The sequence below is a fragment of the Sinocyclocheilus rhinocerous genome, unplaced genomic scaffold (genome assembly GCF_001515625.1).
Source record: "Sinocyclocheilus rhinocerous isolate Xijiao unplaced genomic scaffold, SAMN03320098_v1.1 scaffold708, whole genome shotgun sequence".
Lineage (NCBI taxonomy): Eukaryota > Metazoa > Chordata > Actinopteri > Cypriniformes > Cyprinidae > Sinocyclocheilus > Sinocyclocheilus rhinocerous.
This window is the reverse complement of record NW_015635523.1, coordinates 1566260-1580644: the sequence shown is the minus strand read 5'-3', so window position 1 is coordinate 1580644 and position 14385 is coordinate 1566260. Positions and strand designations below refer to the sequence as shown.

The window sequence follows — 14385 nt, the reverse complement described above, 5'->3', positions numbered from 1 at the left end:
ATTTATTCCTGTGATGACAAAGCTGAATTTTCAGCAGCCATTATTCTAGTCTTCAGTGTCACATGATAGTTCAGAAATAATTCTGAAATACTGATTTCTAACATTTCTGGTTATTATCAATTCTGAAAACAGTTGTGCTGCTTAATATTTTTGTGGAAACCACACTCTCAGGAAAAAAGAGACGAAAGCTGGCACTGGGGAGGTACTTTTTCAAAAGGTACACCTTTGTAGTTTGTACCTCATTTACCCCTAAAAGGTACATATTTGTACCTAAAGGCTGCACATTAGTACCTTAACGGTACATGTTAGTACATTTTGAAAGGGTACCACCCCAGTGACAGATTTTGTACCTTTTTTTTTCTGAGAGCGCATCTGATGCATTTTTCAGGATTCTTTGATGAATAGAAAGTTTGAAAGAACTGAAATGTTTTGTAACATTATATGTCTTTGCTGTCACCTTTGATCCATTGCACCCTTGCTGAATGATTTTTTTTAAAGACCTCAAAAAATGAGTTGCTTATTTCTCAGAAGATTTATAGTACATATAAAATCAAAATTGACCATATTTACTTTCGTACACCTTCCTGGTTTTATTGTGGAATTAATTGGTGCACATTATTCCAAAGAAGCAACACTGTTTGTGTTAAATTTCTAATGCGTAAAACCAATTACATCTCTATAATTTTTCTCTTTGAAAAATTGAAATTATGTCAAGTAAATGGGTTGCGTATGCATTTCATGTTGTCTTTAATGGGGTCCTCAGTTATGCCTAAATTGAGTATCATTGCCGTCTCTTACAATGCCAAGTTAAAAATAGAAATAATTGAGATAATTGTTAACTTGCAGAGAGTATAGAGCTATAGAGTGAATGTGCAAAGCATAGCTCAGAGTATTTGGTCCTTGAAGAGATCTCTGACTTATGATAACAGACTTAGGTATCTTTGAGCACAGTTTGAGACATTGTTGAGACCTCGTCTGAAACTCCAGTGGACAAATTATCTTTTTTTTTCTTTCCTTAGAAGCTCTGAGAAGCCAGAATAAGTCTCCATTCTGAGATAAAAATTGAGATAAAGGGATAGCCCACTCAAAAATTAAAATTCTGCCATCACTTACTTACCGTAATTTTTTTCCTCTCTCTTTCCAACACAATTTAAACTTGATTGTGGCATTAAATGATACAATTACAGGTAGATTCCAGCATTCTGTTCAGCGACTGTAGCGGTCTCACGCAGATGTGAATTTGACAATGATCCAAAGCATTTCAGAGGTGTGAGGGATGCAGCTCATGTTTACCCTCACTGATGGCACAGACAGATTGTGTTTTTGGTCCCAGAGGAACCTCTGGAGCTTTAGATGATTTATCCCACCAAGCTTAGGGAACCACATTAATTTCTCACAGGCAGAAGAGCCCCTGAACCGGGGCCAGATAGACTCATGTACTACCCCCCACAGACAGAGCAACTATAGTGGCCTGGGGTCACCCACTCTGTTAACACAGACAGGAAACTGTGTTTAGGTCCTCCACACAATACCATAAAGGAGAAGACTCACCGCTCTGTTGGCAATATGTAAATAAACCTGCAAGACAAGAGAAAGGAGAAAACAGTTGAGATTTTAATGAGAGAGTGCATGTGAGATTTGCGACTTCTCCAAGCAGTCTGTGTCTCTTTTTGCCCTCCCTCTTTCTCTCTCACCTGCTCTAGGCTGAGTGTGTATGTGTAGATTATTACTGAGGGGAGAGGAGTGTGAACAGCATCTCTCTCTCCCTCTCTCGCTCTCTCTCTCTGACGCGGAGACTGGTGACTCCTCCACAGTGTTTACTCATAATTCATACGGAGAGATTCCACTCAGCCACACTATGTTTGCCTCCATTTGGTACGCTAAGAAGCTTGGACGCAGACTACTTCAGAATGCTAGGAAGGCTAAAATGCAGAAGGTAGGTGTGGGAGATTTCCATTTACTCCGCGTAGAGTTCATTCAAAAGGATATGACCTTGTTTGTAGTGCTTTTTAATCTGAATTGATTAGCGAAAGTTGGATTGGAAATGGAAAGGTGGAAGGAAATGTATTGGTGTGTGTTTTTATTTAAGTTTGTTAATGCTAAAAAGCAGTTGTGATAATCGTAAAGGAGTTTCTGGTGAGCGAGAGTGAGTACTTCCTTTCTTTTTTCCTCCCCCAGATCTAATCTTCACCATCTTATAGTGGGAGTAACATAATAATGTTTTATCCCATTGTCAGAATCCCGCTTGCTTTACAAAACATTAATAATGATCTGTATCGTTCTCATTAAATGGCATAAAATTCTCTTAACACTGCTGTCTTCCTGTTATCGTGGCATTTACCATGCTGTACCATCTGTGAAGTTTAGCAGTCTGTCTCCCTCTCTTATTCTCACTCTTTCTCTCCCTCTGTCGACTCTCGCAGTCTTGAGATGTTCAGCACCATATCCGATTTGTCCTAACCTAGTCTGCCTGCTGGAATTTTAACTAGTCCTGTTTCTGACCAGCTCACTTCGATTCTTATTTGTCTCTTTCTATCAGTAATTCACAACCTTTGGTGCCCTTGCTAAAGATCGCAGTTCCTGTCATCAGCAAGGGTCCTCATCACTTTTACACTTTTTGAAGGGAAGAGGTGTGTATGTGTTAGTGTGGGATTTGAATGCAACAGGTTTTATACTCTTATCTGCCTAATGCGCGAATGCTCAGGGTTTGAAATTTTTTACTGGGGGAATCTCACAAAAGTCTGTTCAGAGAAAAATTGAAAATTGAAAAAAAAAAGGAAATTACAGTACTGTTCAAATGTTTTAGGTCAGTAAGATTGTTTAAATGTTTTGAAAGTTGCTTATGCTCTCCAAAGCTGAATGTATTTGATAAAAAATACAGTAAAACTGTAATATTGTGAAATATTATTATAAAAAAAGTTGTCTATTTTATTATTTTTAAAATGTAATTTATTTTTGTGATGACAAAGCTGATCCTTTAGTTACATGATCCTTCAGAAATCATTCTAATATGCTGATGTGGTGCTCAAGAAACATTTCTTCTTTTTATCAATGTTGGTAACATTTTTTAATAATATATATTTTTCCATACTACATTAATGAGAATCCAGATGTTTGGCATTTCTTTAGCAAGACTTTTCAGGGAGAATTCTTAATTATCAGGAAAATAAAATTAGAATTTTTTTTTGTGATATCCCCCCGGTAAAGTTTGTGTGTATTTAAGCATCCAGCATATACTGCTGCCTAGCAACCTATAACCTAGTGTTTGGGTGAAGGAATCTCCCATCTCTATTTAATGTTCACACATTTAAACACATATGTTTAACCATAGGCCACATGAGGACACCAATAAATTACCTAGAAAACATCTGCATCAGTTAATAGTTCTGAAATATGCTTTACTGTGGCACTGATGGACAAATCCGTTTTGGTGGAAAAGTGCTTAATTGTCATGAAAATACTTGACCTTGACATGTTCTTGATAGGTTCATAAATTCCCCCACCAAAAGCTTGATGCTTGTATTGATTTTGCTTTGGCAGAAGGGTTTCACACCCTGCTCACCTTCCTGCATGTGCTGGCACTGTTTCAGACTCTCCAGCAGAGGCGTGGATCATTTTCAGGGCTTGTAAATGGAATATTTATAGCCCAATCTTTACAAGAAGCAACCATCACAAACCTAGGTTGTTCCTGCAAGTTCCTGTAAGGAAATAGGCACCTGCTAAATGTATAGAACTTCTCACTAGACTTTCTCTTCTCTTTTTTTCCCCCATCTTCAAAGATTCAATGACTGTTCTGCCAGAGTTTATAACACTCAGCTTGGATTTGGGGAGCGTTTCATGCTCACTCGTGGCCTCACAGCGCACCTACTATTATGGAGGAACCGTTGATGCGATGCGAACAAATTGAAATGAACCTTTTTCATTATTTGATCAGCGTAAAATGCCTCCTCAGCCAATTTTTGCATTTGTAAATTACCTCTGAGAAAAAGTAATTTATTTAACTGATTTGAAGATGGCCTTGGTGTTGTACTTCTATCTGCTCTATAGCCTTTATGAGCTCTCCCAAAAATAGTGCTTTATGTGAATATTTTCGATTTCATCTCCAGAAAGATGGTTGTTTTAGGCATTGTTTATGTAGCAGTGAGGCTTTTTGTCCTTGTGTGTTCAATTGCCCTTCATATAAAAGATTTGTGTCTGGGTCAAACCCGGACAGCATGCGCTCTTAGGTCACGTTGCCCGCTTGTGCTCAGACCCATTAAACTTGAGGAACAGGTGAAGGTAGACAGTCTATATCCTCTTTTTGACCTACCCACCCCAGCAGCTGCTCTGCAAATGTACCCACACTTCCAATATGTCCTCAAGTTATTCTGAGTATCTCTTATTTCAGTACTTTAAGGGATCATTTATCCTAAAAGGATTTTTTTTGTCTAGTTGAAATAGAAAGGGCCCAAGGGCTGTCAGTCTTTGAAAATGACAAACAAACAAACATAAAAATAAAATAAAATAAAAATATCTTCATCATAACAGTAGTCCATATTACTATACCATATTTCATGACTTCAATAGCCATACAACAGCTTTGTGTAAGGAGCAGATTAGAATTTAAACTTGATTAAATTAATTAATTATTATAATTAATAATTCACATTATTAACATTAACATTAATTCATTAACATTATTAGATTAAAATAATGTTGCTGAATAATTAATAATTAATAAAATTTCTACATTTGTGAGATGGACTCACTCCTGTTATTAACATTAATGTAAAATGACAGTAGTATATTACTTTTTGCTGTAACGCAGTAATATAACGCATTACTAATAAAATTTGGGTAATATTATTACTCGTTACAATCTCAGTAACGCAAGTTACAACAACATATTTTAACTCAAAATTAAGTGGTGAATTTACCAACACCGCAAAACAGCACCAGAGAAAAAATTCCGCGTCTATATTGTCTATTTCCTGTTGCTGGAATTAAATGGTTGAGATGACTGCAGAGATGGATTCTACATTTGTGAGATGGACACACTCCTGTTATTTTCAGTTCGTCGGAGAAAAGAAGAAGAATGCATAGTCAGGTGCAATATGTGCGACACCAAACTCTCAACATGGAGAAATAGCACGAGTAAAACCTGGAAACACCTGGACTGGTGCCACACTAAGCTATCGGAGAGAGCTGCGGGGTCGGAGAAGAGAGAAAAAAAAGACGGCGGATGAGCGCAGACAAGCAACAAAAATTTAGTTTAACTAAAAATAACAAAATCTGTTTTTATTAAATCATAGTATATATATATAAAATGAATGAATATGCGAAATATTTGACTTACTAATTAACAGATTAACAAAACTAAAGGAAAAGACTGAGAGATATGATGCTGAGTTTGGTTCACAGGCTATTTGTGTGGCGCGGCCCTCTACGAAAGTCCACGGAAAGGAAACCGAGATGACAGAAATAAAAGTAAACACATTGCAGTTTCGAATGATCTGTATGACCAAAAATGGAGTATTTTTTTGTTGTTTGTTTCCGCTGTTCGATCTGCGCCTGGCGCCTCACGCACGCACATAGCCTACATCATTGCAAACGTTGCAGCCTGTTCTTTATCAGAATAAAATACAGTCAGTCAACCAAACATATAGATACACTGGTTAATTTAAATAGTGCGTACTCCGTAGTACAGTGTTTCCCAACCGGGGTGCCGGATTATTTTTCATTCTTTTCTTCTGAAACCGTTCAAAATAGCCTATAGGTTAGTTATTGTGTTTATTGTTTATGCATTATAACACTTCGCTTTATTTACCGGTGTTATTTATGAATGTAATAATGCGGTTTGTGCTTATCTGTGTTTAACCTAAACTACAACGTAACATTAATGTAGACCTATACCGGTATCTAAATATGATTTTATAATTTTATGCTATATAGACCTACCACATTACCCTCCACTGGATGTAGAATGAGCAGCAATAAACTACATTTTGGCATTTTATAATACTTCTGTGGATATTTTGGTGAAAGTAACTCAAAAGTAGTGTAACGCATTACAATTCAGAGACAGTAATATTGTAATGTAACTAATTACTTTCAAAAGACAGTAACTAGTCATATATAATGTATTACATTTTGGAAGTAACTTGCCCAACACTGATTTTCATTATTTGGAATGAAACACTGTGGACTCTCTGCTTACTCCGTTTCATGAAAGATAGTTAGTCACAGGTTTTTAAAAGACATGAAGACAGAATTTTATGTACTTTCTTTTTATGGCTACTGAACAAATAAGTGAAAATTAATGGTTATAAATACAGTCCAAGGGCAGGTTTTTTTTCTTTTTTTTCTAGTGGGAAAAAAATCTCTTGGATAAATGTGCAGTCAACACAAAAAGATTGTATACTTGAACTTCATTTTGCGTAAAGGCCAACAGGAGGAATGTCTAAAAGCCTCTTTATTAAACAGATTAAAGTCAAGGTTAGACTTTACAGACATTTATCTTGAAATATGAAATATGAAATTTGTCTTGATATGAAGTAAATTTTTTGGGTGACATTTTAACTATTGACCCAAGAAACCTGTACTATGGCATTCAAGTCAAATCATGATGTAAACACTACAAAAAGATTACACAAACAGTTTTTTTGTTTGTTTAGTTTTTTTCTTAATTTTAGAACAGAATAAAATTGGTAACACTTTATAATAACTTTTATTTATTCATAATGATTCATAAATCATTAAAAACATTATATAATGCTTAACAGATCATTAGTTAATATATATTCTCATAGCTAGAAATACGAGATAATGTTCTTGTTAATGTTTACTAATGAACTTACTAAACATTACCTAATGATTAACATATGATTATTTAATTTAAATTGAAATGCTTACAAATGTTAGTAAACTTTCAGTTCATATGATCTTCATTTGTTGGTCTTTGTTTGTTGTGTAATCTAATAATTATTTGTTCATGTTTTTGCAGTACTCAATCTAAAGTGGAAACTATTCATCATTTGCAAATGTTTATAAATGTTTACTAATCATTAATACCTTTATGAGCAGTCATCTCAATGGCATAAAGTGTCCCGAAAGACCTGAATTTACCCTATTCACACATCTTTACTAATCATTTATTAATCATTTGTTCATGTTTCTGCAGTAGCCAATCTAAAGTTGAAACTATTCATCATTTGTAAATGTTTAAAAACGATTACTATTCATTTAGTATCTTTATGGGCATTGGACTTTTAGCTAATGTAACAAGGTTTGTGTAAAGGGTGGCTGATTAAGTTTAGTTAAATGCTGTAATTTTGGTGCAATTTTTTTTTTTTTTTGCCTCAACACTCACATTAGTATACTGCTCTTCAGTATATCATTGAACAGGATATTCCTTGAATCAAAAATAAACAGGAGAAAACAAATTTTTTTTTTTTTTAAAGAAAATACTTGTTCATTTATCAAAACAATATAATATAACAGCTGAACCATGTTCCCTTATAATCAATAATCTGTGACCATTTAACCAACCCGTAAACCTACCCATACCACCAAACCTGTCCCTAACCATACCCGTATCACACCGCAATAGCAGCAAAAGTGTTGTGCATTAACACAAGCTTTTAATCATTTTATAACATCTGTTAAAATCATTTGTAGATTTTCAATAAGTGCTTGATCATATGAATTGAAAGTTTAATGACATTTGTTAGCATTTTAATTTATATGAAATAATGATTTGTTTGAACATCATCTAATGTTTAATAAGTTTATTAGCAAACATTAAGCACATTATCTCATGTTTCTAACTCTTTGAATATATAAATTATATTATATGAAAGAACTGGAAAAATGTAAATGTTATATTCCAAAGACAAATTTGTAAAAATGCAGAAAGCCTTCTTTTAGAGTTAGGTTTAGGTTATAGTATTTATAGCAGTATATAAAACAATAGAAGTGTATGGAATGTCCCCATTTAGATAGCAAAGTAAACGTGTGTGTGTGTGTGTGTGTGTGTGTGTGTAATAGCAGTTCCACCAATGACAAGCAGGAACTGTTAGCAAGCCTTACACTATATCTTTTCCTTAATAGTTTCAGTGGCGATGAAGTTCTGCTCTTAATTCTTTCTGTGAGTACAGTGCAGTCTCACATATATCATGCCGGTCATTGAGCCCTCATAAAAAGAACTGCAAGGTTCAACACATTTAGTCTCATGTGTGTATGGCCCAAAACGTTATTAGATCCTGCTCTGGCTGGAGCCTTCCCCATTTGTCTCCCTCATTTGCCTCTGTAAGGTTTTATCATGCGGCGATGACTTTTTAAAATTCGTTTTTGTGCAGGGCCTGATTTATTTAATGCAAATTTGCCGTCCGCATTGTTCTTCACATTCATATTGGAATGTGGCTATAGCCTTTATGCCTGTAAAATGAGGCTTCTACATTAGCAAAATGGTGAGTTTTTTTTATTTATTTTTTTATTAATGTTGCTATTTAGTGATTCAGCAACGTATATGTATAGAAGCTTGACGGCGGGCCAGCATGTTTAATGATATTACAGCAGAGTAGAAAAAAAGCATAGGGTCATTTTTATATGTGAAAAGTAATAAATTGGTTTTCCTGAAAGAATGGGAGAGTTGAGGTGATGTAGGCTTTATCACTATGGTGACATGTTGACATTTGTGTTATATGAATAATGTATAGGCTTTCAGGAATGACAGGCGGTTATGTATGATAACAGTAAATAAGAGGTGTTGTGTGAAGGTGATTCGCTCAGGCTGAGATTTTTCACACCACACTTATTCAGTGTTACCTGGAGCTGAATTTAGCAGATCGAGTTCAGTATTCTCTTATGTGGTTTGTTTGGTCCGAAATACTCTTTTCATCACATATGTCATAAGATCTGTAAAGACCGAGGTGATACACGTTGTAACTGGCTTGTGCTATTGTTAGATTCTGTCTCGCTCTCTGTACCTGTTCTCTTCTCCAGCAAATTGAGGTGTCTCTTGTCCTCACTCTGGGAGTAGCAAACCCAAGAATCATTTTAGGGGTGCGCCGATCCGATATTCAGTATCGGTATCGCTCCGAAACTGGCATTTTCTGCTGGATCGGGGTATCGGTCAGACCGATCCAAATCCGATATAGTGCGTATACTATTGTGTTATTATTATGCCCCACGAAAGCCTCAAAAACATTATAAAGCACCATAAAGTTTTCGTGCACTATATTTCAAGTGTTCTGAAGCCTTTCTTTTATAAAATTATTGTGCACTCATGATTTTTCTAGAGTAACTTTTGCTACTGAATTATCCTTTAACCTAGTTTATAATAGTATTTTTGTCATAGATTTTAATTGTATATCGGCAGATACTCAGAATTTTTGGTATCGGTTCTGAAAAAGTGGTATCGAGCCATCCCTAAATCATTTCAAGTGTTGCTGATTCAGACTACAGCCTCTACATTATTGATCATCCTGCCAGAATCCAGTCAAAAGCCTTTTTGCTCTCCAACTAGTTTGAACAAACTCCGATTTGACCCTATGTTCGGGTGTTGACTAGATTTGTTATGTCCAGGTTTTGAACTCCGGCTTAAACCAATCCTGGCGCTGGATTGCATCCCAAATAGGGGATGTTTGCAGTTCCGCTGCGGATTAGGCCACGTGTTTTCCGAGCCGGTCCTGGTGGAGGGATATATGACAGATGTGGCTTAGTGCCACCACAGGCTATGCTGTGAGCAGTGATAAGTTTAATCACAGGAAGCTAGAGATGTCACTTGGTTTAATAGGCAGTGATGGATGAATGTGTCTGTCAGCACATGGGCTGTACACTCAAAGGCCTTGAGAGGTTCAGGTGTTGAGGTTCACTTTCTGTTTTGAGTTTGTTTTAAAACCTAGTGGTGCCTTACTGTCTACTGCATACATAAACAGCTGCCTTTTAAGGCAACATCAACATTTCACGTTTCACACCACAACGTTTCACACCACATACATGGTACACAATTGAGATACTCGCACAACGTAACTCACAGTTCCAAAATACTTCATTTTTAAAGATATGCTACTTTAAGTTTGTGTATGTGTCTATGCATGTGTGTACTCTACACACATAAATTAAATTAATGTTTTTAAAGAAAAGTCACTTAGACTCTAGACTTGGCTGCTAAAAATGTACCTTTCCATTACATTAATAAATTACATTTTAAAATATATTTGAATGGAAAACAGATGTTTCAAATAGTAATAATATTTCACAGTAGTAATATTTTTTATTGTATTTTTTTATTCAACAAATGCAGCCTTGGTGAGCATAGAAGACATCTTTCAAAAACATAAAAAATTGGTTACACTTTACGACTGATAGACTGCAACGGCTGGACTTAAAAATCATAATTTGTGTTCTACTGAAGAAACAAAGTCACCTACATCTTGGATGCCCTGGGGGTAAGCAGATAAACATCACATTTTCATTTTGGGGTGAACTATCCCTTTAAGGTCCAATTCTCGCTATTACCAAACCACTAACTATGACTTTTGCCTCAAACTCCTAATTTGCTGCTTATTAATAGTTAGTAAGGTAGTTGTTAAGTTTAGATATTGGGTAGGATTAGGGATGTAGAATATGCTCATGCAGAATATGTGCTTCATAAGTGTTAATAAACAGCCACTATGTTAATAATAGGCATACTAATAAGCAACTAGTTATTAATGAGAGTTGGTCCCTCTACTAAAGTGTTACCAAAAAATTTAATTATCCAAAACTTTTGACTGGTTATATGATTTTAAATCATTTTAATATATTGGATACCATATTTATTTTATTTTTTAAATATTTTTAATGTAGATCAATGCAATGCATTGTGAGAGTACCTTATGCAGGGTAAATGTGATGTTGGCTTAATTTTTCCAAAACCATCTTAAAAACTAGCATAATTTTGCTGCAAACCTTTAGGAACAGACATCATGTTGCAAGCGTGTCTAGTGTGCCTTAAAGCACTGTCTAGGTAGGCATTTCATTATGTTTGGGAACAGAGCTGTAGTGTTGCAGCATAAAGGCAGGATGTTGGGTCATTTTAGAGGAGGACAGTAAAACTAGTTAGCCTCACATTGTTTGTGCCATTGTCTCTCTCTCTCCACTTCTTTTTTTTTAATTGAGTGTGCATTGTTTAAGTGTTCTCTAGAGCTGCAGAGTCAGAAGAACTTAATTAGCACTGCCTTAATGAACATCATGAGAACATTACAATGGCATTAGCAGACAGAATGGACAGATCATAAAAGGCTGCACTAAAAACAACGCTTTTTTTTTCTGTCTAATCGCTCAGAATTGATAAGACTCTATGCATATTCAGATTGTCTGCCACTATAAAGCAGTGTTGTGGAATCATTATGGAGTATATCTCATCTTTGCTAACTGCAGCTATTGTTTAACCATCAGCAAACCTCAAAGTTCATGCAAATAGTTTCTATATCTTCAAGGACATTTTGGTAGATTGGGAGATGGAGGATGGACCTTGAATGTTGCATTTTAGGTCTGGCCTATAAAAAATTGTGAATACATTGTGGATTTCATAACGTTTTTTAATTTACTGATGAATCATGCACAGTAAAACCAGGGACATTTATGTTTTCATATTTATTTAATTTTAATTTACTGAATATATAATGTTCTAAATTGGACAGCTCGGATTCATCACTCCATGTCAGGCTGAACGCTTCATTTAAATCTTAATTAGGAGAACAAATTGTCTGACATTTTCTGATTCAGGAGGGGGAATTGCTGCACATGTCGTGAGATGGATCTGACAGGTGAATTCGGCCTCTCTTCACTCTGAAATAAGACTGTTAATATTAGGATGGCTTTCACTAACACAAACCATTTCCTCCTGGGCTTAAGGCCGGAGCACGTCCCTGTTGGCCAGCAGACAAGCTGTCAGCGACTGACAGTCTATTCCCACAGCGAGAATGCTTGAAGAGGCCGAATTGCAGAAACCGTAGCACTGGCTAGAAGATCCCACACCACTACTGACACTATTTAAAGTTAAACTTTTACTAAACGGAACCAGTAATTAAACTACTGTTATGGTGTCTCCATAGTAAATGTCCAGAAAATATGCTAATACCTTGGTACTTTTTTGTACCTCCCTTTACATTGGTTCATTTTATTTTTTGATTACTGTTTTATGCTGTACGTGTCACCTAAAAGAACTGAATAATTTTTGTTGCTTTTATTTGATGATTTAAACCACTTTGTGTTTGTTCTGTTTGTTGGTTTGTAAGATTAATGATGTGAAGTTCCAGTGATTTTATTTAGTGGTGAAAAAAAAAGATCTCATTAGTTGCTCCGCTGGTTTAAAGATCTAAAGGAAAGAAGTGTATGTGTTGGTGGGAGTGTGTGTGTGTGTGTGTGTGTGTGTGTGTCATCAAACAGCCCACCATTACCTGGAATGAACCGAGACATAAGCATATCATTTCACTGTGCTGCAATCTGCACTGTATATTTATTCTTTTCTTGGTTCTGGTCCTGAGATCAGACCATTTAGATTCCCAACCTCAGAGGAGACAAGAGAGCAGTGGATTTATTGATTTATTTACTATATATTACGCTGCTGCTACACATGCCTAATATAAACATGCAATATCTTTCCCAGCTGTTTACCTTCACAACTCGTGTGTTTTAACATAAACTTGTGTGTATTTGACAGTTTAAGCACAATAAGACATGAAAGAAAACTTAGTTTAGTACTCGCATGCCGTGTGACAGCCGCTTTCTGTGCGCGTACTTCCAATTTGTGCGCTCAGAAAACCATATAATCATGAGATTAAACTGATATGGCTTTAAAATGCATGTTTTCAGTGCAATAGACATGAAAAAATCTATTTTTTTAGCAGAGTATCTGAGATACCAGCTGTAAAGGCACAGCCCTATTCTGGAAAAGGGGGCGGGGAGCAGCAGCTCATTTGCATTTAAAGAGACATGCACGAAAACAGCGTGTTTCTGCTTCCACTTAAAATAGGCATTTTCAAAATGATATAATAAATGATCTGTGGGGTATTTTGAGCTGAAACTCACAGTCACATTCTGGGGACACATGATAATTATATTACATATTGTAAAAAGGGGCAAAATAGGTCTCCTTTAACAGTCCCAGATATAAATGGGCATATGCATTTTAGTTCATTTTAAGAGTCAAGCAGTAATGTCAGACTGTTGGATTCCTGCTTAAAAGGTGTGGTTGTTAAAATACTTTCTCTGTGCAGTTTTAAATGCAGAAATATCTACTGTATAAGTGAACCATTCGTAGAATGAGAAGTGTAGAAACTAGTTTGTGGTGCTATAAAAACATTTTGTTTTTTCATTGGATTTTAAAAATTAGTATGATGTTTTTGAGGTGATTATGAAGTATCAGTTTGCCTACTCAAATGATTGTCCACAATTTTAATCAAAAAGACTAGTATCTCTTATGATGTTCAAAGATCTTTTGATGGCTTTAGATGTATTCTGAGCAGGTACCTTGATCATCGCATGGCACTCTGAGTTCTGTATTTTGATTAATTACCCTGAAATTTGTAATGCATATGAATCATTAGTTCATCTCCAGGCAACAAAAGCACCATCTATTTATATGAGCGGATGTATGTCTGTGCTTAGACAGCATATCTTCTATTTCAAACTCTCTCTCTTTGTTTTTTTTTTTGTTTTTTTATCCACCTTTGTCTCTCATACACAATAATATTTGTATTTGATCTGTTCTTCTGTCACTTCATGCCTTCTCTCTCTCTCTGTCTGTCTCTCTCCGGGAAGCCTTACAAGATGTGCAGGTTAAAACTTATGTATAATAGATGGAGCTCTCGGCTGCAGGTAACAGACGAGGGGAGTTTGAGTTATGGATTTCAAAATGTCATACTGTTGATACACAGAGCAGGATGGATATAAACATGTGCTGAGAGAGAGATGGGTAAGGATAGGTTTTTGGGATGAGTGCTGGCCCATATCTGGAGTGCCTTGTTTAACCCTTAAATGCATGAATGTTTCGCCAATCATTATTACATATTCGGGTCTTTAGCGACCCGGACCTATGTATCCGGCACGGATAGACCTCTAACTGCTGCAATAGCAAAAAATGATCTTGATATTTTAAGAACAACTACAGAAGAATAAAAATAAAGCATATTTCGTTTCCTTTTGAAACTTAAAAGGGTTCAATTTGAGCAGATGATTTAACCATGGCTTCCTCGTCCGAGGTGCACTTCCACAGTACATTCAGCATCTCCCTCACATTCACGATCTCAACCATATTCTCAAAACTATCGTTTTCAATGACTTCATATTCAATATTTTGATCACTGGCAGCTTATTCACCACATCCAGCATCAAATGACAGTGACATTTATATTTCAT

At 35.8% G+C, this 14385-nt stretch overlaps 1 protein-coding gene across 1 annotated transcript in view; it reads left to right on the top strand.

The window, feature by feature from the left end:
- Positions 1 to 1823: 1823 nt before the first annotated feature.
- Positions 1824 to 14385, top strand: part of LOC107747009 (disks large homolog 2-like) — a 115816-nt gene continuing 103254 nt past the window's right edge. The window contains exon 1 of the mRNA XM_016561408.1: positions 1824 to 1936. Within this exon, the coding sequence (XP_016416894.1) occupies positions 1859 to 1936 (78 nt within the window). The 5' untranslated portion in view covers positions 1824 to 1858. The remainder of the gene's footprint in view (positions 1937 to 14385) is intronic.